This window comes from Gavialis gangeticus, unplaced genomic scaffold (assembly GCF_001723915.1).
Source record: "Gavialis gangeticus isolate Ggan-Ray unplaced genomic scaffold, GavGan_comp1, whole genome shotgun sequence".
NCBI classification, from domain to species: Eukaryota; Metazoa; Chordata; order Crocodylia; family Gavialidae; genus Gavialis; species Gavialis gangeticus.
In genome coordinates, this window is record NW_017729009.1 from 14194771 (window position 1) to 14217774 (window position 23004).

A 23004-nucleotide genomic window follows, 5' to 3' on the forward strand; every position below is an offset into this window, starting at 1 on the left:
CACAATGGCCATAATGGACCTGGCAACTTTTCTCCTCCTGTGACCCTGCTGCCATGGGTTTGGGTCTAAAGCTGGAGGCACCTCTGGCACAGGGCATCCAGCACAAGGGGCAGAAAAGGGAGGCATTAGCTTCTTGGAGCATAACACGACCCGGAGAGTTTCTCTTATGTGAGCAGAATATTGAAGACAGAGGAATATTAATCATTTTCCCCCTGTGCCTCAAAACCCAGCGATGCCCACCTGGAAGAAACTGCAAACATCACTTCAAGGATTTACCCGGAAGACCACCTCTCAATGCCGAAGAGTGAAGCCACGAGCCATCCTTCTTCAGATTTTAACAACTATGCAAGCAATTAATTTGAGAGTGCTCTTGGCTGACGACGCCACGACTGAACTTTAGGCAAAGAAACTTCCAAGGGCAAAAGGATATCTGGGAAGGGAAACAGAGCCAGGATGCTAGAAAGAAGTGTAATTTAATACTAATCTTTTGTTAAATATGTTTGCTGGGGAGGCCCGAGGTGCAAAATGTCTTAGCAGGAGGAAGATGTGAAGGGAGAGATTGTCCAAGTGGGCTCAGCAGTGGCCCTCTCTGCCGTGGGCCTCTCAGTAGGGAGCTGTGAAGGCACAAGCTAACGTGGAAGTCTGTATAATCGCTCTATAGTTCCTGAATTAGCAACTGGAAAGCCCATGCAACCTCCATAGCCTCACCCTTGCTCTGACTGCCTCCAGTGATGGCACAGGGATTTGCATCTTGCAGTGATGGGGAGCAGGCACAGACTGGACAGGCAGCAAACAGAGGGCATCTTTGTGCTCATGCTTGCTGAAGCAATCCCACTGCAGTGCTTTGCCCACAAACCTGCCATAAATAGACATCGTTTTCCAAGCTGGGAAAGCTCTTTGCTAACAAAAATGAAGGGAGCAGTTCTGCTGAGACGGCTGGGTTGGAATTGCAATTATGAATGGCAATAAGTAGGTTTAGCTTCTTCCCCCCAGACATTGCCCCTTCCTCACAGTCGTCAGTGATACCCAGACCTGGCAGTAAGGCTACAAGCTTAGAGAAAGCTGCTCAGGATCTGTCCTGGGCCTCAACTGAACCAAGGACTTTGCAGGGGTGCCGGGGTTTGTGGTACCAAAGTCTAGTCAGAATTGGAGCCCGGTATTTTATTTTACCCCTCTACTAGCAGATCACCATTAGCACCGGTAGTGAATCAGAAGCACCGTCAGCAAAGGCATAATTGTCTCCAGTGTTATGTGAGAGGGAAGCCAGTTTACTTATTCTCAGCAAGTCTGTATTAAGGACTCAGCAAAAGGGGGAAAAATCTGCTTTTAGAAAACTGACAATAGTTTCTTTAACATTACACGCCTGGAACTAATGCAAAGAAACTCTTAGATGGCTGGTTTAATTCACAGCACACCCCGTCTATTCTAGGGAGCTGAGCAATTACCTTGTTACAAAGCATGGAACATGCAGTATTTTAAAAGGTATAATTATAGGAGACTTCAATGGGATTGAAAGGTATAGCACCTCCTGAAAGGCAAAAGTGAAACAAGGAGCTCTTGGCAATGGCGCATCTGGTGTTGGGTTCATCTGAGGCTTGGGCAGAGTTGGCTTGAATAATTCAGTTGTGTATTATGTACTGCTCGCTGTGTAGGGCCTACATGAAGGTAGCTGCTGTACATTTTTGCAACATGCACCCAGCCAGAGGCTGTTCTGAGATTTTGCTGTTTCTTTAACCGCCCCCTCTAAACAGAACCTGGCTGGGATGATTCTGGGAAATAATAGGAAGGAAAAAAACAAAACCAAACGAATCCACAAAGAAAATGCAATATTTTAAAATGATCACGAATAGTTCTGATCGTGTGTGTTTTTTGAAATCTCACTGGTATAGAGTCAAATAGCAATCTTATTCTTTGCAGTGTTAGAATTCACACTGCTACTCTGCCTTTAAGGCACCTCTGGCACATCTTCAACAGGACCCTCGGTTTTCAGTGCTGTAAAAAGGCACAGCGATGTGGGGCGGCACACACCACAAATGCCTTCTAAGAGCGCTGCGGCAGGAAAAAGGCAGCTCTTTCCCCAGAAGGCCATGCCACTGCACTGCACACCAACCACAGGAGGCTCAAGGCAAATCCGGGGGAATCGTCATGATAAGAGGTGCTAGCAAAATTGGATGCTGAAGGACAGAGGAGCGTCTTCCATTTAGGACTCTAGGAAAGAACGGTTTCCTTTTTGGTCTTGCTACATCCTTCATTTGCATGCTTCATTTAGCTCATATGCAGCTAAATGAAGCATACAAGATACATCCTGCATCCTTCACATGGTAAACGTTTTCAAACTTCATGCACGCCAGCCCTGGACCAGGACTACAGGGTTTGGGTTCTCAGACTTGATTCAGACTAGAGCTACTGGTGTTCAGGCCCCAATGGCCAGACTGATACCTCGTAAGTAAAATAAAGAGGCACTTAGTTATCTCAGTGCTTCAGATCAATCCTATTCCATGCTGCTCAAGTCCCTGGGAGATCGCTGGTGTGTCTTCTTTTCCGATATGCCTTCACCTTAGCCTGAAGACTGTGTCACAATAAACACTACAGACCCATCCATCCACCTTTTTGTGTCAATGTTTTTTCAGGGACTCTAGCGAGGTGAAATTAGGCATCTATGTGCAATCCTAAGAAAGTACCACTTTGATGCCTGCTAGGTGGAAGAGGCTAGGACTCAAGAACAGAGGCCCCCAGAAGAGCACATCCTCTGAAGGCATGGGGCTCAGTTTCTGGAAGCAAACACCATGTGCATGGAACGGGGAAAAAACATCTTTTCTTTCCTTTTTCTTTCTGGGTGAGAAATACTGACATAACACCCTATACATCTATCTAAACAGATCCTTGCACATCAGTTGCAGCAGCTTGGCTGCATTATGATCTTTGGATTATTAAAATACAGTTCAATGCCAATTCCTATGTCAGTGGGAATTTGTTCAATTAATCCCCTAGCAATTGTGACATAGGCATCGCCCCCCCTTGGATCATACCAGTCCCTCACTTGGCTCTTAATCCTGCCTCTGGCAGAAGTAATTGCTGCTGAGGAAAGTTCAAGAAATCCCATAAAAGCTCTTATAGGACAAGTGGGGAGAAGTGCCTGAAACTAGCTAGAATTTACTGAAGCGTGGAGGTCTCGATGCCTCCCAGAATTTGTCGTCTTCCTTTAATCACTCTGGCTGTTTTCCTTAGATAAAGCCAATCCTTCCTTGAATACCTCTTTTCCACAATACCTTGTGGCAATGAGTTCCACAGGTTAAATTGGGTGTCATGCAAGTACTTCCTTTGCCCTCTATCAATTTAAATTGCATCCCCTTACTTTTATATTCCCCAAAGGCAGATAGGAATTCCTGATCTTCTTCCTCTAAACCATTCCCTGTTGCAAAAGTAGAATAAACTTATTGAATAAAATGATTTCCTTTCATCTAGGAACATGGGTAGGGGACTGGCTGCAGAACAGAGAGGGTTTTATTTAAGTTCAGTCTTGCAAAATGCTTATACACTTGTACAGTCGTAGACACAAAACCTCCTTGTTCACCCGTTACCTTGAGGAGAACAAGTATAGCTTTTTGGCCTTTTTGTCCGAAACAAAATTAGCTCCCTGGGACAAGCAGACTTTTGCATGTCTGCCTAAAGAGCTGAGTAGATCACGGAGTTAGGCACAAACAGCATGAATGAACGTAGTCTGGCTGACAGTATCTGAAATATCCAGTTTTCTTGAAATGGTTTGATCCACTGCAGTAGGATGAAAAGCGACAATATTGTCTTTATTCAGTGGCCAGAAATAGCCAAAGTGTTTCATCTCACAATGGAAACATCAACTAACAGCAGTAGGACAAGGTTTCCTTGTGCACTACAGCCTACAGCAGCTGAGCTTCTGCCTCAGCAGCCATGGGGAAAGGTTAATAATAAGGAATTTTACCCCAAAAATATAGTCCATAGACTTTCCTGTGTTTTTTCCTATGACTAAAGAAACACACATTCCCATAGGAACTGATGGGCCAGATCCTGATCTCCATCACACCAACATAAACCTGGAGTAACTTTACCAAAGTCTGAGCTATAACACTGGTAGGATGCAATCTAGTCCTACGTATTGAATTCAGTTTTCCAGAGGGTGTCTTAGAGACCTAGGGGGGTCTGCAATATTTGAAACAAAATACACAACATGCTATGCATACAACAACACGCTGCACTAAACCCACCGCTGTCCTCCATCCTTCAAACTATGTCCCACCCAGGTGCCAGAGAGGAGCTAAAAGAGGTTTGGAAAGTTCAGAAATCCTCCTTGTTGTATGCACCAGGAAATCTTACATGGCACTGAGGGCTTGGACCTGCAAGATACTGGAAGCTATCTCCAGGTACTCAGCACCTGAGTCTCCTGCAGGATAGTGCACCTTTGCCTTTTGCATATGCCAGATGGGCTGTTTTTCGGCTGGAGCTTCTCTCTGGAAGGCTGGAGAAGTAGAAGAACTCCTCTGTGAAAATGAGTCCTCCCCTTGCTCCACCTCCGCTCCCCTCCCCCAGATGTGGATGCCCCCTGCCGTACAACACTCACATCGATGCCGTCCTTGCCAGGTGGTCCAGGGAGTCCTTTTGGTCCAGGAGGGCCTCGTGGTCCTGCTCTCTGGGAGAGTCGGGGGAAAGAGAGAGATTTTGCATTAGAAGAGCCCAGCAGAGTGGGTGAGAGATCACAGTGGGAAAGTAAAAGCTCGGGATACGGGCAAGGATTTTCCAAGCCTCGCACGTTAAAAATCTGAGCACATCTTCTGCACATATGGGACACCCAGCCCATCTCCTCTGGATAGGAGCAAGTCTACTGAACTGAAAAGCTTACGGCAATTTTATTTGCTCTTGTCCCCATGTCAGTTTGGAAACAGGCAGGGTCCCTCGAGGAACTCAGTTTCCTAGGGTCTGGCTTCCTAAGTCCCAAACCCAGCTTGCACTGGAGACACAAGAAAAAGGCATGGCCACCTGCGCTAGAATAGCATGCGTACACATGGGCATGTACTCGGCGGTCAAAGTGAGCCCCTTTCTATGGGGGACCAGGCGGAGAGAGAGCTTGCAGGGACAGCGTGCAGAAAAGCAGAGCTAAACAAACCATTCTGGGGTAGTTTCTTCTCTAAGCCAGACAGAAGTTTGGCTTTTTGGAGCAGGGGTTGGGGGAAGAGGGTCTCTACAAACGCCTGCTCTGTGGAAATGACTCCCAAGAGTAACCTGCCATCCAGCTTCAGGGAACAAAGGTTTCATTGTGGAGCCAGTTCTGCTCCCAGCAGATGAGGGTCGGCTCCGAATTCCTGAGCCAGGCTGCAAAAATTCCTTCATGAATGCAATGCAAAAACCCACATGGAAAGGTTTTCCCGAGTGACACATTAGAGAATTAATGCCACGATCAGGGCGCTTGCTATGAATGCACATAGTTTCAAATAAGGATCCAATGTGCTTTTCCTAAAGATGCTTTAAAAATAGACCAACTAAGGGAAAGAGGGGGGGAAAAAAAATCTCTGAATAAGATGAAGAGCGAGATGACATGAGGTGTTTAGTTTAGTGAGCAAGATGGTACTGTAAAGTAAAACAAAACTGCTTTCCTTGGGTCAACACTGTCTTTTATCTGGGAGGTTTTCTTTGCAGTGATACAACTAGGAGGATGGCTCCTGTAGAGACATTTAAAAAGTAGCAGGGTCTGTTTCCTGCCAACGTGAATGCAAACACTTTTTCTCCTACTGCAAGGCACCTACAGACAGAAATGCCCAAGCAGTATCCTGTCTTTAGTTTTAGACACAAACTTTAATAAGATGTGCCATAGGACATGCAGCGCACTTCACCCTGCAGCTCTGTAATAGTCTTGCTTCTTGATGCAATTCTCATTGCAGTGGCTGGTGGTTTTGGCCCTTTGGATGTAAAAGAAAATTCTTACCTGAGCTGAGGATGTGGCTAATAGCTGAAAAAGAAAGAGCAGCCCCAGAACTGAGAATCCAGCCATGGTCTCCAGGCTCTGTCCCTTCGTAGCTCCTAAACCCTTTCTCTTCTCTTGGTTTCAGCAGCTCCTTCCTTCACCTCCTGGATCTCAGCTCCCAAATGAGTCCCCTCTGCCTCCAGATAAACCCGAGTCTCCAGCTGGAGGGGGCAGAGCTCGGGAACACAGGCAGGCGAGAGGGGCTGAGCTCGGAGGGAAGGAGAGAGGCAGAGAAACCAGGTTGCAGGAGGAGGAGGTGGGGAAAGGAGAGGGGCCAAACTGCAGAGTGGCAGGCAGTCATGAAAGGAGGCACGCAGCCTCCTGCCAGGAGCCAAGAGGGAGGAGACCCTTTGAACCAGGAGAGGGCTGGACTTGCCCCAGCCCACGTGGCAAACACCTAAGGAGATAAAATGAAGATCCCTCTTCTCGGGATACTTAAACATCCACTTGGGCTTGTCTGGACCAGATGCAAGTTGTTTGCGATCCACTGCTGCAGCTGGAGAAGTGAAGGGCAGCAGAAATGAAGATTTACTCAACACCGGTGGCTCTTTTATTTCCTGAGAAAAATGCATGGCCCCTGCAAAGGGGCGATAGCAAAGGTCCTTACTTCCCTCAGTGCTTTCTTAGCTGTGAATATGTATCTAGCATCTTTATTTTTACTTGGAGCCTCAAAAGAGCATCTGGTTTGTGGTGTGGGGATGTGCTACACCTGGTACTGAAAGGAGAGCCACAGCAGCAAAGACCAAGGAAAAGCCTTAAAAAGTAAAAAGAAAAATCCAGACCTGCCTTTGACATACGTTTGCAACAGGAGCATGACGTGGAGACGACAGCTCTTAGGCCCTCCCTGACGTTAGCATATGAACAGTGGTCCTATATGTTTTCCTGCATCTGCTAAGGAAGATGATTTTCATCCAAAGAGGAGGACTGCTGGGAAGAGGTGGAAGCAGAGAATATCCACGAGGAAGAGAAAAGTGTTGAGACCAGGGGAGCGGTGCAGCTCATTTTGATGCAACTGTATCATTGCCTATTCCTCTTTTTTCCATTGACACCAGAGGATAGTCCCACCTCGCTGGCCCATCCGCTGTGTCTACTACACATCGCTGGAAGAAAGCACAGGCAAGGGAGCTGGTGGGGCGGGAGAAGGAGAGGTGCAAAGTTCTGCCAGAACAGAGACCGTCTTGCAAAGCGGAGAAAGCGAATGCACCGCTTAGCGGTAGCTTCCTAATGCAAACGTTTGCTCTCCAAGAGAGAGAAGGGGGCAGACAGGAAGCTAGCCTGACATTTCTGTCTCTACCTGGCGCAGCCAGGCGAGGTGCTCGGTATTAGGAGAGGCAGGGAATGGCAGGTCTATGCTTCTCGTCCCAAGAAGGGATGTCTGGAAAGAAAAACAGAAGCCAAAAATGTGCTTCCTTGTCTTGTCAAGCCATAACTCTAGCAGGGACCCAAAGGCAACAGGAGCGGTCCCTCCAGCCATCCCGGCATGTGTTTGGAGCAAGACACACAATTCGGGGAGCTGCCAAGCTGCAACAGCCCAGTGTAGTTCATAGTATGATCCTGAGGTGATGAGGCCTCTTTGCTGGGCAGCTCCAAGCGCTCTGCCATGCTCCCATGCTGCAAGGTGAGGGAGCTGGAGGCTTGAGGTGCTGGCACGGACAATATGTTCTTGAGATCGTGGAGCAAGTCCACATGGGGCACATTTGCCTCTGAGCGCTGCTAGTGCCTGTGCAAGACCGGAGAAAGGAGTGCACAGTGCTGCTGTCAGATCCCACTCTGCAGGCCATACGGGGGAAGCAGAGCATTGCAGGATGCACGTGCCCAAGTGTGCCAGGAGACAGGCTGCTCGCATGGAAAGCAGCGTTCACCGCACATTACCATGAAACACCAGATTGGCACCAGAAACGGAAGCTGCTGTCTATCTTAGCACAGGTGTGGGCAGCCCAGCCCGCTACCAGGCACACGTTGGGAACAGATACTACCGCACCTCCACAGTGGGGACGTTAGGAAATATTTAACAGGAGCAAAAGAGGAACCCCTCCATTTCTCACAGGGGTATGTCATGGCTTACACCAGCAGTGGAAGCTTCCAGCTGGGTCCCAATGGGTAGATGGGATTTCACCTGCAATGACACACCGTGCTGCCAACTTCTCCGCTGACCTTCACCTTCATCCTCCCAACATCCAACACTTTTCAGCCACATTTTGCCCCCCCGCCGCACACCCAGAGCAAGTCTTACCCTTGGACCCAGTTCCTTCCCCCTCGCACACTGTGCCCTGGAGCCCTTTCACACAACTGCATCTGCCACCCCACAGGCCAGCTCCCTCCTTGCCGCCACCCTGGCTGCCCACCTGTGCTACCTCCATTGACAGGTACAGCAGTAGAGCTCCTTCCCTTGGGTTGCTCCATTACTTCAGAGATATTCAGGGATTTAGGATACTTGCACTCTCGGGCACATGATTGGGTTTATCCAAACCTGGGGGATGGGGACGAGAAGCCCAGCTGGCTCCATGTAGAGTGGGAAGAACAAGGTAAAGAGATTTACTGGACTGCGATGGCAGAGAAAGGGAGCGGGACGGAGACAGGACAGGCTGAAGACCGGGTGTGCACGTAGACAGTGCAGAAGCAGAAGGGCCTGTGGCCACACTAGACGCATGCTTCTTCCAAACTGGGGACAGAACCCAAAATACTTGAGGCTCAGAGCATGTCAAACACATTGCATTAGCAAGCCTCCTCTTCCTTGCCGGATGATTCACTACCGCAGCTCCTAGCAGCGATTCCTTTCACTCAGCGCGGCAGAGACCTGCACTGGCTTACAAAGCACCCAGCTTGGCAATGACTGTAGAACATATTGGATTTATCATTTTATTTTGGGATTTTATTTTTGGATAAAGTTTATTCCCCACCCCCCAATTTTCTTCTTTAAAAAAAAAAAAGCAAAAAGAAATCACACACACCCTTCTGTTAAAAGAAAATGCTGTGGGAGGTTTCTCTGTCAAAAACTAGTGTGAGATTATGCAATTAAAGACCATTTTAATACATATGCAAATGGAGCCAATTTCAGTTCATCTGTGCCACAAATGCTAGTATTTCTTAACTTTCAAGCGCTCGACTTTGCAATGGAAATACCATTTTGGCAAGGGGGGTTGTGTGTGCAAGGTATGCTGTGCCCTCTCTTGGAGTAGCTGGAGAAGTGATCGTACCCAGATACGGATAAGACCCTCAGGCACAAGCGGCGGCATCTTTCTAGATAGTTCTTGTAACAAGGACATATAACTTACTAGATCACAGTAATCTTACTAGATCACTCTTTACAGCCCTCCTGTACTAGAGGCAATGCACATTCCCATGCTGGAGGCACAGGGAACAGGCAGCATCCTCAAAAGAGCTAGTGGCAGTCTAGGAATTTCATCCCGATCCCACCAAATCCCTGTCCAGTTCTTGAGATGGAAGGCAATCTTCTCCCCCTTCCTAATATAGTGGGAGAGAAAATTCCCCATTGTCTCAGCAAGCAGTCTGGATAGAAAATTACCTCCATAATACATGCACGCTTGTTTTGTAACTTGAATTTGCCACGGCACAATGGAAAACTTGGACCAGGCGATCCCTATCCTCACTGCAATCAGAACAAACAAAATGTTAAATTTTGAGCTCCATTAGAAAGGATGAATTCCCTTTTTTTGTTTTCTATTGGGCAAAAAACTAGTTATATTTCCTTCTAGCAGAACCTAAAGAACAAGACTAGTTAGGACTGACCCATGTTTGTGTAGCCCTGCCAAAAGTCCAAAGACACCAACATTGCTGAAATGTAGGTTCAGATGAGCAGAGGGTTAGATGACGGTGCTACTCATTTTCTTTTATCGACTGCTATGGATTGGAGGTTTGGAAACCCCTTCCACCAACAATTCAAACTCACAGGGAAAGCACTTCCAGAAGGCTGGAATAGGTGCTATTTGTTAGCTGCTTGTCTGGGGCACAGCTGTTGCACAAGGAATACTATCATCTGAGCACAGTTACTATCCTGGAGAAGACCACCAATACATGTTGTAGGTTTGGGGTAGGTAAGTAGAAACGGAGAAGGATGAGAGGAGGTAGGGTGTGTCCACACAGGTGAGAAGGAAAGCTAGGAAAACAGTGGGTTAGGAAGCCAGAAGTAATTTTAGAAGGCAGCAGATTAGCAGAAAGAACAAAGCACCTGGATGCCTCCCACCAAAGGGGACATTAAGTGGAAAAGCTTGTCTTTCTTCAAAATGTTCTTGCAAATGAGTGCCTTTCAGGAGGCATCCTTTAAAACATCGACAAATGAAACTGGAAATTGGTTTGCAAAGTTGTACTTTAATATGCACTGTTACACACAACAAATCGAGTCCACTGAACAGCTATTAACACTAAAAATATCCTCTGCAAACCCATTCAAAGACTTGACAGTTGAAATCCTAAACCTGAACATAACAGACGATTATTTTTGCTCCGGATCAAAGCTTCCATTGAGATCGCCTTTAAAACACATTGCCATACTGAATACGTGAAGTGTGCCAAGTATTCATAAGGGAAAATTTCATCCCCCAAATAAAAAAAAACCACAACTACAAATATGTACAAAAAGCAATGATAAAAAGCCTTTGCCCTTTACAAAAGTGTTTTCACTAAATTCCCTTCATATTTACAACTAGTTTTATTCTTTTTGGATCATTAACATCTTTTTTTTTTCCTTACTAGAGAAAAGCACATTTTGAAAATGTATTCATTAAGACCTTTATCCAACATGGCACTTAAAAGCTCCGAGGAGGCCCATTGATTGCAATGAAGTCTACTCGTGTGCTCAAAATTACACACGTGTTTAAGTGTCATGCTGGCTCAGACCCCACAAGTTGAGAAGACAAATCACGGATCAAATTCCCAACAAGATAAAGCTTCTTAAGAGCAGTAGCACAGATCGCCACATTGTGCAACTCCGTCTTTGTGCCAACTGGATGACTGAGCCAAGCAGTAGCGGTGCTCGACAGAAACCATACGGCATTAATAAAAAAAACAACCCCCCCCACAAAAGCAAAACCATAAACACTAAAACCATTTAAATGAACATCAAAGTCCAGTCTTTTCAGATGCAGGAATTTTTCTTCTCTGCTCTGTATGACAGATGCCCTACCAAAAATAACTTAACGCTTTGTGCAAGAGAAAATGCTAAATTGTACATTACTCTTTTGAACTAGCTGATTCTATACAGGGCACGGATGATTAATGGTAGGTGATATTAGTGTAAATGCAAGTAGCAGGTGGCTAGAAATGAGAATAGAAACTTTTCACCACCTGGAAGGGGCGGGAGAGGGGACAATTGTTCTGTTTCCTAGCTGATAAGCAAGTGTTATGGTCCTTACCAGCATCCACTATAGGTAGACCTACCAAAAAGAGATTGAAGTCAATGTTATCAAAGCTGAAAGTCAGCCCTAGGGACAGAGGAGGGACTAAAGCCGGTAGAAAAATGTACCTGAGAAACCAGTTTGATTTATTAGCAAGGCTGTGAAAAAAGGATGGGAAAAATATTAGTTTCTGTATTTTAACATGGGGACAGAGGAGCTTACAAATAAGGGGAAAAAACAGCATCTGAGAGTCTCAGGTCTCTGAAAGAGAAGCCTTAGGCAGCTGGATGCTTCCTAAAAGGAAGTGGTGGGGAGGGGAGGGGGAAAGAAATATATATATATTCCCCATCCCCCTTCCCTTTAAGGCTGCTTGATATCTATATCTATATCTATATCTATATCTATATATCTATAGAGATCTCTCTCTATAGATATATCTTTCTCTCTCTCTCTCATATATATATCAAGAAAACCCTGATATAGCTCTCACTCATATCTCCGGTCTGAGTGAGTCTTGCCAGGACCTACAGAAATGCAAATACATGATGCCCCTGCACTTATGCTGGAAATAACAGCCCCCTGCTTGAGGGCGAACACTGGCTGCTGGTTGCAATTTAATTAGCGGTCTTTTATTCCCCACGAAAAACTTGCCTGCCCATTGGTAAATTATTTGTTCTTTCATACACACATTAAGCTCATCACTCACGCCCCATTTCATGTGCAAACATGAGCAGAACAGAGTCCTGTGCCAGGCTTTAAGTAGGACGCTTGAGACCACTGCACATCTTTACCAGCAGCTCCACAGAGCCTTGCCAAGGTGACCGGGGCCTTGCATCAGACTCTTCCAGAGGACCAACAAACGAACTCCACCCTGGCGCGACCACTTCCAATGTGGCAAAGAGAAGTTGCTTGGTATAAAGCATATCCAGCAAAGTGGCTTATGCCAGAAGTGTCTGTATCCCAACCATTTTAATTCACTAATCTGTGACTTCTGACCTACTGAAGAGGAAACACTTTTTGTTTGCTTCTTTAAAAAATAAAGAACATATTGGGAAAGCAGCAAAGAGCAGACGTCCCCCTTCTTGAAGCCTGTCTGGAACATCACATACCAACGTGACAGTGGGTGGTGAGAGGCTCTCCCTGGGAAGCAGATTTTTCCTGGTGAGGATAACCAGTGGCTAGTTCTCAGCTAAGTCATTATAGTAGTTAAAAAAAAAAAAGAGTGAGGGGGCAGGGGGGCTGGGTTTGTTCTAGACTTTTAAGGATGTGTTCTTCCATTGGTCTTTGGTGCACAAGTCACCCACCTTGCTCCTGGTGTTTAGGATGCCATTGGCTCTTCCTCCACTTGCCCTAGTGCCTTTGCAATATTTGGGTTGCTCCATCACATCTTCAGGTCACTAGGTTCTGCTGAATCCCCAGAGCCGCCTGTTTCCTGTATTACGTTCCCAGCGTTGGCAAGATGTCCTGTGTGCTCCTCAGGGGGAGCTGCTTGGCCGTGGACCCCACCTGAGGCTTTGTCTTCCCTTTTTATATTCACATCCTTTGCTTCTTCTTCCAGCCCGAGACCGTCTGCCTGGCTTTTGGTTCCTGGTAGAGTCTTGTTAGGCTGGCTCTTGTCATTCTCTATTTTAGCACTTTCTCTGCTTGCCACCGAGTCGTCCTCTCCTGGCGAGGGCAGGCCAACCTCAGAGCCAGGCAACTCAGCGCTACACAGAGTTTGCACGCTGCTTTCTTGCACAGCTTGCTTCTCCTCACTCGCTTCTTCTTCCTCAGTCCCTTGGCTTACAGAATCTGGGCTGGTTACCTGGGCACTGCAGGGAGAGGCCTCTGCATTCAGATTTATGGCTGTGTTTAAAGCCTCATTTTCTGGTGTCGTCTCATCCACCTTCCTCCTCTTTACAGCCGCATCAGATGATTCAGGCTCCATTAAGCTGTCCGTATCCACACTGTCTTCTTCAGTCATCACTGGGGCATTGCATTTCTGCAAGGCTGGTAGTGGCTCCGTGTTCTCTTGATTGAGAACACATTCTCCTAGATTATGAGAAATCTTCTCAATGTCGGTGGGACTTTTCAATAGACCCGTGCACTTGCTGTTTTTATCCAGCTTTCTTTTCTTGCTTTCCTTTAGATAGTCATTCTCTGCTCTATCCCCCAAACCAAGAGCCTCAGTACCTGGATCTTTCTCTTCTGGCTGGGGCAGCAAGGCTTGCGTCTCTTCTTCAGCGTCTCCTTTGTCTGTAGTGTGATCGTGTTCACTTAACTTCTCCGATTCGTGGTCCTCAGTCACCTTTCTGGTCTGCAAGTCTGCAGCATCTCCAGCTCTCTCTTCTCCATTTAGTTTGCTTTCATCCTTTCCTCCTGCCTCTCTCTTCTTTCCTCTGACGGGCTCCTGCTCTTCTTCAGTCTTTTGGCAGCACTGAGACTTTGATGGCCTACATCTGTACTTCAAGAGCTTCTGATGTGGTCCCCAAACAAACCGACTCTGAGGTTTAAAGTGCTGCCATGCATAATGGATCAGTTCTCTTCTCTTTTGCTTGTTTCGGATGGTGAAGAGGAAATAGTCCAAGGCGCTTCTCTTAACGTTGGGGAGCATCTCATAAAAAAGGGTTTCTCTCAGGAAAAACTTAACCAGACATACTTGATAGTGTTCATACCCCATCTCACCTAGACACTTCAGGATGCGTGTTATCCGCAAGTTATTGTGGCTAAACCTGAGAAAGAATAAACAAAAATAGAGACAGGCAGGAAAATCAAATCGTTAGGGAAAAACTAACACAGCCTAGGCTTACAAAAAACCCAGGCATGGTGAACATTAATAATGTTGGATGGGTCTTTAAAAGCATCTTGAGGGGAAGATCAAGTATATGCCAGCCTGTTTCTAAAGCACCTATTGCTGCAGTATCTACCCATCTATTCTGGTCTTCAACCATGTTCTCCTATCTGTGCTTCAAATGCCCTATTAAACAGCATCACTGATTAAACAGTATCCCAGCTCCAAAAGAGGGCTGCGCCTTCCTCAGGACTAAGACTGTTTCTCACTTCAGAGATCATTTATTAGAAAAGACATTATACACTCATATCTCAACAATGCCACTCACAATGAGCCCAGGGTGGATAAAAAACATTAAAAAAAAATTGGATTTTATTTCAAATCAGATTTTTTTAAATGTAATCATTTAAATTTTTTTTAAAGATGCTTTTTAAAAACATATAAAGTTAGTTTTAAGATAAGTTAAGGCTTAAAGATATAATCATGGAATAGGGATTATAACGTCTAATGATATACTATTTGAGACAATATATTCATGTAACCTTTTTAGAAGTGTTATAAATAGGTCACAACAAGACATGAACTATATTAGGGGCCCAATCTTATGGAGTTCTTAGAGGTTCCTCTATAGATTAGTAAAGATTAAAGGAAACCACTCTACCCAGTGGGACCCAGTGTCCAGTCTAGTAGATCCCATTGAGCATCTCTGTGATGCTTCAGTTCTCAAACTGTGGATTTGTGTCTCCAGAGATCCTAGGCAGACCAGATTCTTTGGGCAGATGTGATATCTTTTAATAGACCAACTAAATAGTTGGAAAAACTGTTCTTTGCAAGCTCCTGTTGTCTCTCTGCAAGTTTGTGTACACACAGTCAAGCCCTTACTTTTCTCTAAAAGTGCAAAGTGTCAAGAAGTTAAATGAATAAAGGATATCAAACAACAAGAATGCACTTTTTGTAGAAGACAACGATTAAATTGCTGCTTCCTGACCAATGATTTAAATCAATTTCATTTAAATCAAATCCACCTCGAACGAGCCTACTTTAGACAGCATGTGCTCAACAAAGGATGTTAAAGCACTTCACAAGTATTAACTGAGCCTTTTAAACACACTAAAAAGTGTTAGTAAGCATTCTTGTTATATACATAATATCCCCCCCCCATAAAAATCACTGGAATTTCTAGTTCCAACCCCAAGTTTCTCACTGTACCTAGAGATTGGTGCCTTTTTGATCTTTCCTTTGATGTTTGAATTTTAAAATTAACACTGAATAGGCTTCTCAGCAATGGTTAGAAAACAGAAAGCCTCCTCAGTATAGAAGAACTGAGTTGTGTGTAAAAGTTGTTCCAATGGTTTCTGAAACCACAGTTGAGAACATTCATTCCTGGCAAACCCTGCAGTAGCTCTATGAGTGTTTATGCTTATATTGCAGGCTCAGGGAGATGAAGATGGATATCACCTTTGGCAAGTATTGCCAAAGCAGTCTCATATAATACATGGCAATCTCAGCTGGGGCTTCCAAACAATGCAAAGGAACAAAATGCTCAACAGCCTGCCGAGTCAATGGCCGGGCTAGGAAAGGAAGGTCCATGCTCTTGAGTAAGTGGCTCTCACCCCTAAGGTCAGACCATGCCGCTCTGGTAGCAGAGGAAACCTCCATACCTGAACAGCCAACCAATTTCCTTGGCTCTGTGCGATCTTTCCTTCTGTTGTAACAGTAAGCATAGGAAAGAGCCACTTAATGCAAATTGGGTCTTACCTATCCAGGTTGCGAAATCTCTCCTCCCAGTTTTCTGCTCTTTCGACTTCCCCAGTTTCTCGATTTGCCAAAGTTATTCCATAAAACCCCAGCATGAGTTCGTACGCTTTTATGAATCTTTGCATAACTTCCTCTGAATTCTTAAAGGCCTGAAAAGTACAAGAGATGGAATTTGCACTTAAGGCAACCTAAAAAGGGTTGGAAACCACCTGCATTAGTTCGTTAAGGCACTTCTCAGTGATATGTTATACACATAAGTGCATAATATTTAAGACACCTATTGGGGATGTTCATTAGCCACGTCGCCAAGCACATGATCTACTGCTTAAGGCATTGGAAGAGGAACTGAAGAGTCAAAAGCTGCATTTAAACAGCCACTGGAGACAGCTCTGGTCTTATTATATGCTGAGGGCACGTGGGGAAAGCAGTGGAGCAACCTTACCATTTGGGAAGAACTTTACCTAGGAGAACCCTCAGTACCTGCCAAGTTTAAAAGGTTTGAAATAAAAAGTTGTACCTGGATTTCTTTACACGTGAGGGGCTTTGCCTGCCAATTCATCCCACGTTCACGCAGCGGAAACAACCTGGAAGGGGAAGAAGATTGGCAGATCAGATTGAAGAGGATATGAAATGCAACCCAAGAGTTCGTGCTCCATAACAACAGGTTTCCACTGTGAGGTGCATCAACAGCCCAAGCACTACGGAGGCCAAACGTCCTCTTAAATAGGACATAACTTTGTATAACTACACAGGGAACTTAATCCATAACAGACTATTACACTGCAAGAAATCACTGCACCCACGTGTACTCTGAGCAGTCTTTTTTAGCCATCTGGATATTCAACTGATCTATCACCACAGTGTCCGTGTCAAAGGTACAGCAGCCAGGCACAGAAGTCTGCATACCATTGTACAGGAAATCTTTAACTTCAGGATACCCAAAGCCTTCTCAATCTCATGGGAGCATAATGGACTAAAAATCAATTTAACCATTCAGAATGAATTGGGAGGCAGGCTGACACTGTTCCATGATGACAACGCCAGCGGTAGCAAACATATGTGATACACATCTGAAGAAGATCCCTAAATAGTCATTTCCTTGTGTAGCAACTTTACCATTGTATGTAGGAATGGTTTTCTTCCAGCATCTCATAATCATGGCACCAATCTTTAAGGAGGGTGTCAATATATACACCTGGGGTGACAGAAGAAAATGCATCAAATGAGAACGTTTAGAGTTAACTGACTAGCTGCAATAACGTCAATTCTATCTTTCCTCAGAGATCATTTTTTCTAGACTTCTGCTCACTTTTTAAATTATTATTTGCTCTTCTCTGAATTCTCCCCTGTTAATCCACATCTTTCTTGAAGTGTGGCACCCCAAACTAGACTCTGGTAAGGCAGCGTTGATAGACTTGACCTGTCTGACACCCAAATGATCCTGTTTATGCAGCTCAGCACAGACAAATGCACATTTTAGTATCTTTTAAGAGGGTGCGGGGCTGCTGCTTGGGTATGCACATGACCTGCTATGCTGTAACTGTTACCGCTGGATGATACTATAGAGATACAACCTAGCTCAGTCACCCTAACTTTGATCCTGGAGGAAGAAGACTCTAAAGGCCCATCAGGTTTGCTACAGTTGTATCATTATAATAACATGCAGATGTAGCAGTTGCATAGTAACAGCTGGTAGCTGCAGCCTCTGATAGTGATGTAATTGGTAGGACCATGCTATCCTCCAGTACAGCATCTGTTTTTTTTTTTGGCGACAGCAGGACATTGTTGACACATCTTCAGTCTGTGGCCCATTGCATCTCCCAAGATAGTTTTCCACAGAACTGTTTTGCATTTGATAAGAAAAGGTAACACTCTGCACTTGTCCTTACTAAATTATATCGTATTTATTGATTTTTCTAAGATTATTTCAAAAGGAAATCCCATTCTCCAAAGTAACTGCAAGCCCTTGAATCCTGGTATCAGATCTGAAAGCTTTGATAATGGAATAGAAGGTAGGCTTACTACGTCATTAATAATACTGGGCCCGGGGCAGACTGCTGAGAAACGCCATCCTTGTAGTTACAGCAACCTACCGAGAACTACTCTTTGACTATGGATTTCCAACCACTGGTGCATGCATCTTCAAGTAGGTTTAGCTGAACCACATCTTACTAGGCTATTTGTGAGAATGAAGGAAATCAGCTTGGTTTGTCCTGGTTTGATCTTAACAAATAGACTATTAAGGGATGCATGGTTTCTCTAAGACATGCAATAGAAACAAAAGATAAAAAACAACTAAGCAATTGCTTACATTCTGTATTGTAGGAATAGAAAACCCTGATTGCATGCAACTATTGCAACCACTGAGGTAGGTCACAGGATATTGCTTGGGTAGACCGAGCACAGCGCTGGGAACTGACATACGTATTATTTTCCCTCTACCAATTCATTGTGAGCTCCCGCATATTAAAACTGCATTGTCCAAGGGAAGCCCAGGTGAGATACATACCACGAGGCTTAAAGTTAATTTCGTTTTTGTAAAAACTCAGATTCCACATCTCTTCCTCTTCCTCATCTGCTTCTGATTCTTCTAAACCCTGCAGGCAAGACGAGTGTTAGCAAGAAGTAAATGCCACAGGTACATAAAATATATTCCCTTGGATCCTTTTATCTCCCTACCAAAGTCTGAGAATACCAGTGTATTGGTATTCAGTGTTTTTTTCTGAGCTGGCAGGGGCAATGGGTGCACCTCATTGACTGGAGTGAAATAAGTGAATTACTTAAAAGTGAAGTTTTCCTTTCTACCAGCTTCAGGTAAATCAAACACCACACGAAAGTCTCACAAATTGCTCCCCAGGTCCCATGAAGAAAAAAGAAAGAAAATTCATAAGTTCCCAGGCTGTACCGGGTAATGGTGCCTGTATCTCTGCAAGTCCTTCGCTGCTCTCCAGTTACGTCCAGCTGAGAACTGAAGGAAAAAGAAAAAAAGACAAATCAAAAATCTGGAGGAAAAGCCTCTCATCAGAAGGAAAAACCAAACTCAAACAAAATTGTTCTTCCCCATTTCCTCTAGGTGAGCTGGCTGTCAACGATGCTGCAAATCAGCGGTTCCCAAACTCTCGGCAGACTGCGCACCACCAATTTAAACTTATACAAACCCTAAGTACCACCGGCAAATTTATTGTCATATAAAGTCATTATCCTAAATCTGTTCACATGCATCACTGGTGGTACGTGTACCACATATCGGGAACCGCTGCTGTAAATCCCCTGCAGTCTAATGTGACAAGGCTCTTAGCTCAAACTCAGTGCCTGCAAACATCCCTCTCCCACCCCATCATAATCCTCCACACCGGTCTGAAATCCCACCTCCCCAGGGCGCGCTCCCATCTTACTTTAGCTGTTTCACTGCACTCCTGTGGGCCAAGATGCCTACACGTCCTCTTCTGTAGCAACGCAACTCACGTTCTTTCCTAGTCTTATTAACCAGGACCAGACTACAGAAGCTCATTTGAACCCAACTTATGCCAGGGACTGAACTGTTGCTACCCAGCTTTAGGAGAGAAAGGCCAAACCCTACAAATATCATCACTGGATGTGGGGACATGAAAGGATGAACAGAACAAGGCATATATCCGAGGCCTTGTCTAGGCTAGGAATAGAGGTCTGGGATTTCTTAAGAAATGTTTTTCCCCACCTGTATGGGGGGTTAAGGAAACCCCCATACAGTGTGGCAAGATATCATTTGCCTTCTTTACACACATTTAATAGAGCATGTTCTCATAAGCCTTTCAATAGGTATCTTAGCAGGATTGTCTCTGCCTTTGAGCTCTGCTGGCCCAGACTCTTCCACAGCTAAGAGCAACCTTCTGTTGTGGAAGAGAAGCAACTGTGGCATCTTGTGCAAAGGCAGGTAAGGCAGTGAGGGGTCAACAGACGTTTTTTGTTTCACTTTCTTCCCATAATGACCATCATTGTCTTTTCAATCAAGCAAAGCTTTGTTTGAACCCTACCTCAAAACCTCTCTGACTCAGGTATGGTACATTTGTTCTTCTTTGCTCCTAAAAATAAAAGAGGTACTTTAATGAGAAACTTAAGAACAGTGCTATTGAAGCCAAACTTCAACAGTAGTTAAAAAAAACAGTATACAGATTGCTACTAATTAACAGGTGGCAATGTTTTAATAATTCAAATCACTGGAGCAACGCATTCTACTCATTAGGAAATTACTTTGTCCTTTTAATCATCGCTAAAATAATCCACAGACAAGTTGATACCCAATTCTTCTCTCCATGATGGTGATAAGATCTAAGGCAAGTCGATTAAAATGACAGTGGCGCATAAACAGGTGCAAGAACCAGGCCCCGGAGGTCTGCGACATGTTCATCAATTTAAGAATATTTAGACAGAATCGCTGGAAAAAAAAACAGAAAAGAAAAGCTGCGTTCCCTCCTCTCTGCACCATATGGAAGTAGGAGTTAGGACACTGGATTTTTTATTTCTGCCTGGATGGCAAAGAACTGCAAATAGGTGCAATCTGGCAGGGTGCCAAGTGTTGTGGCCTCAGTCCATCAACGTGCATCATCAATAAGGACCCGAGGGGTCTCACTGAGGGCTTCTCGTGCACCAAAAGCCTTCCTGGTCCAAAGCAGATTGTACTGCAGAACCACACCGGTACCAGTGGAGTCTGGATTAGACAAGTACTTTGTGGATCAGGGACAGAGGACTCCACATCCTGGAAAATGAGCACTCCAAGGTCAGATAAAAGGTAGATAGACACATACACTCACACACACACACACACAGAGTTGCTGAATACAACTACTTTCCGTCTTCTGTCTGAAGGGAAAACCCTGACACACCGAATCAATGGGGGAAAAAGATCACTTTCCCTGTTGCATTACTAGGGTAGAACTAGACTTTGTACCAAGTAGCTCACAGCCAAGTGTTTTGTCACTCCAGTCCCAATTATTATTTTTTTTAGTAATACAAATACTGAACATCAGTCTTTCATGTATTGTGCATGCCGATGTAAGGCATCTTTAGAAAAACTCCCCCAAGGACCAAAACCATAGATAAAGCAACAGAGGACCCCCTCCCCCCACAAAAACCCAACACCCACCCCAAAACAAAAACCCCTCTTGCTGTAAACCAAGGGCGGGCAATTATTTCAGGAGGCGGATTCGCTTACTGAGTTTTGGCAAGCCGTCAAGGGCCACATGAAAGGCAGCCAGAGGCAGGTAAATATTAATTTTCTAAATTTTTTAGGGGCCCCACGGGCCGGACAGAATGGCCTGGCAGCCGCATTTTGCCCACCCCTGTTGTAAACCCTTCCCACACACTCCCCCAATAAAGTAAAGGTGCTAACCAGACAGAACTGGAACTTCCTTTGGTACTTGATAAATCCCCAAAGCAGAGGATTGTTATTTCCATTTGACATGAGATGACACAGACTGTGGGGCTTGCCCATGACCATACAAATCAACACCCTTACAGGGTTTAGATTTCCCAAAATCTGACTTTGGAGTATCAGTGACACTGCATACTTGTAAGAGCCTCCTTTTCAAAATGTGCTGTCAGCTAGGGAGGTAAGTACTGTTCTTTGCTTGAGTTGTAAGTGGAGACCGTAATTTAGCTTTATGAATCCTATGCATGTTCTTGGTTATATGGTCTTTGAACTCCAGGTGTTAAATCCCAATCCTACTAGGAATTTTGCCTTTGATACCGGATAAACTAGGAGTCCCAGCCAAGCATCTTGTTTGTACCGGGCCTTCTAGCATCCACGAGGGCACTGGCCTCCAACAAAACAGCCTGTCACAAACTAACAGAAGATGCACTCCAATTCCAGACTAGGGTCAAAGCAAAAGGCAAATGGGGATTGGAGACACGTACAAAATATGCAGAAGCCAGACCAAGTCAAGGAGCAGAAGTGCAGCAAGATGTACTGAAAAGCAGCTGGATCCAAGAGGAAGAGCCCTAGGAGAAGAGGACCAGACAAAGCACGCTGGGTAAGTAGTAGGCAACACACATTTCATGTCAGATAGACTGTCCTAAGAAGTTTGAGGATCTCCTCCCAGCCCAAGACCACAGACTCCAGGAACAAAATCTATTTCTGTCCACACCATGCACCGACGTGCATCTCTTGACTTGTGCATCCGCCCACCCCGTTCCAATATCACCACCACGGTAAGCCCTGCACCCTGGTGCGAAGAGCAAGTGAAAAATCAGAGAACAGGGTCAGAGGATGAAAGGCATGATGGAGACAAGCAACGTCTGGCTGAGAACTGGAAGCCGGCCCCAAAAAGAGAGATGACACAATGTGCAGGCAGCAGCAAGACTCACAGACAGACAAAGGGCCCACAGCATATTAGGAACAGAAACCCAAGCAAACAAAGCCTTAATCCCTACCAAAATTACTTGCAGACTAGAGAATGCAAAATAAATCATTTGTGTTATTAGAAGGAAGCCCTGGTACAGAACACGAGGGCTGCTACTCTATGGGAAGCTAAGCAAGTGTTTTTTACAGAATGAGACTAAATCTAAAATATCAGATCGGGGTGGAGTCGGAGGGGGGAAGGAATGCAGATATTTAATGGAAAAGGCATATATTTAGAGGCGTTAAGACACAAGCAATCTGAAGAGACATATCCACAGTCATCTCCACTTAACGACAGATACAATTTGAGATTTAGTTTCAGCCAGTTGTTCGAAAATGCAGATTTAAAATAAAAAGAAAGCTCTACCTGTCCATTGGAAAGACCAAGAGGATCCCCAAAAACCTCAGACAGCTTCCCAAGCAAAGAATACAATCTAGACTGAAGAGAAATGAAGCTAAATTAGTTTAACAGAGGCAGGGGGAAGCCAGTTTTATAGAAAGATTGGTGCTGTTACCGAGTTGCAGATGCATGTATTAAGTTTACAGCAAGAAAATAACATTCTCTGTTGGTCTAAGTGTCCTTCCAAGCCCCTCAAAGATAACTGCAAACCTCATCTGGAAGGAGATGACAATACATTTATGAAAGAAGAGTTAATGTGTTTAAAAGGCATTGATATTTCTGGTGACAAGTGTGGATTCAAGACCTTGTGCACTGTTATCAACCATCCTTTTTTTAAAAAAAAAAAAAAAAAAA

At 44.8% G+C, this 23004-nt stretch overlaps 2 protein-coding genes across 2 annotated transcripts in view; both read right to left on the reverse strand.

The window, feature by feature from the left end:
- The window catches only part of COL9A3 (collagen type IX alpha 3 chain), a 97242-nt gene extending 90207 nt beyond the window's left edge, over nucleotides 1-7035 (reverse strand). The window contains exons 1-2 of the mRNA XM_019510133.1: nucleotides 5954-7035; nucleotides 4595-4663 (exon numbers count right to left, since the gene is read on the reverse strand). Coding sequence (XP_019365678.1) covers nucleotides 4595-4663; nucleotides 5954-6019 — 135 coding nt within the window. The 5' untranslated portion in view covers nucleotides 6020-7035. The remainder of the gene's footprint in view (nucleotides 1-4594; nucleotides 4664-5953) is intronic.
- Nucleotides 7036-12377: 5342 nt separating this feature from the next.
- OGFR (opioid growth factor receptor) overlaps nucleotides 12378-23004 on the reverse strand; it is a 12972-nt gene continuing 2345 nt past the window's right edge. Inside the window, exons 2-8 of the mRNA XM_019510137.1 lie at nucleotides 19888-19935; nucleotides 18780-18842; nucleotides 18384-18471; nucleotides 16991-17069; nucleotides 16392-16458; nucleotides 15875-16023; nucleotides 12378-14057 (exon numbers count right to left, since the gene is read on the reverse strand). Of these exons, the coding sequence (XP_019365682.1) occupies nucleotides 12728-14057; nucleotides 15875-16023; nucleotides 16392-16458; nucleotides 16991-17069; nucleotides 18384-18471; nucleotides 18780-18842; nucleotides 19888-19935 (1824 nt within the window). The 3' untranslated portion in view covers nucleotides 12378-12727. The remainder of the gene's footprint in view (nucleotides 14058-15874; nucleotides 16024-16391; nucleotides 16459-16990; nucleotides 17070-18383; nucleotides 18472-18779; nucleotides 18843-19887; nucleotides 19936-23004) is intronic.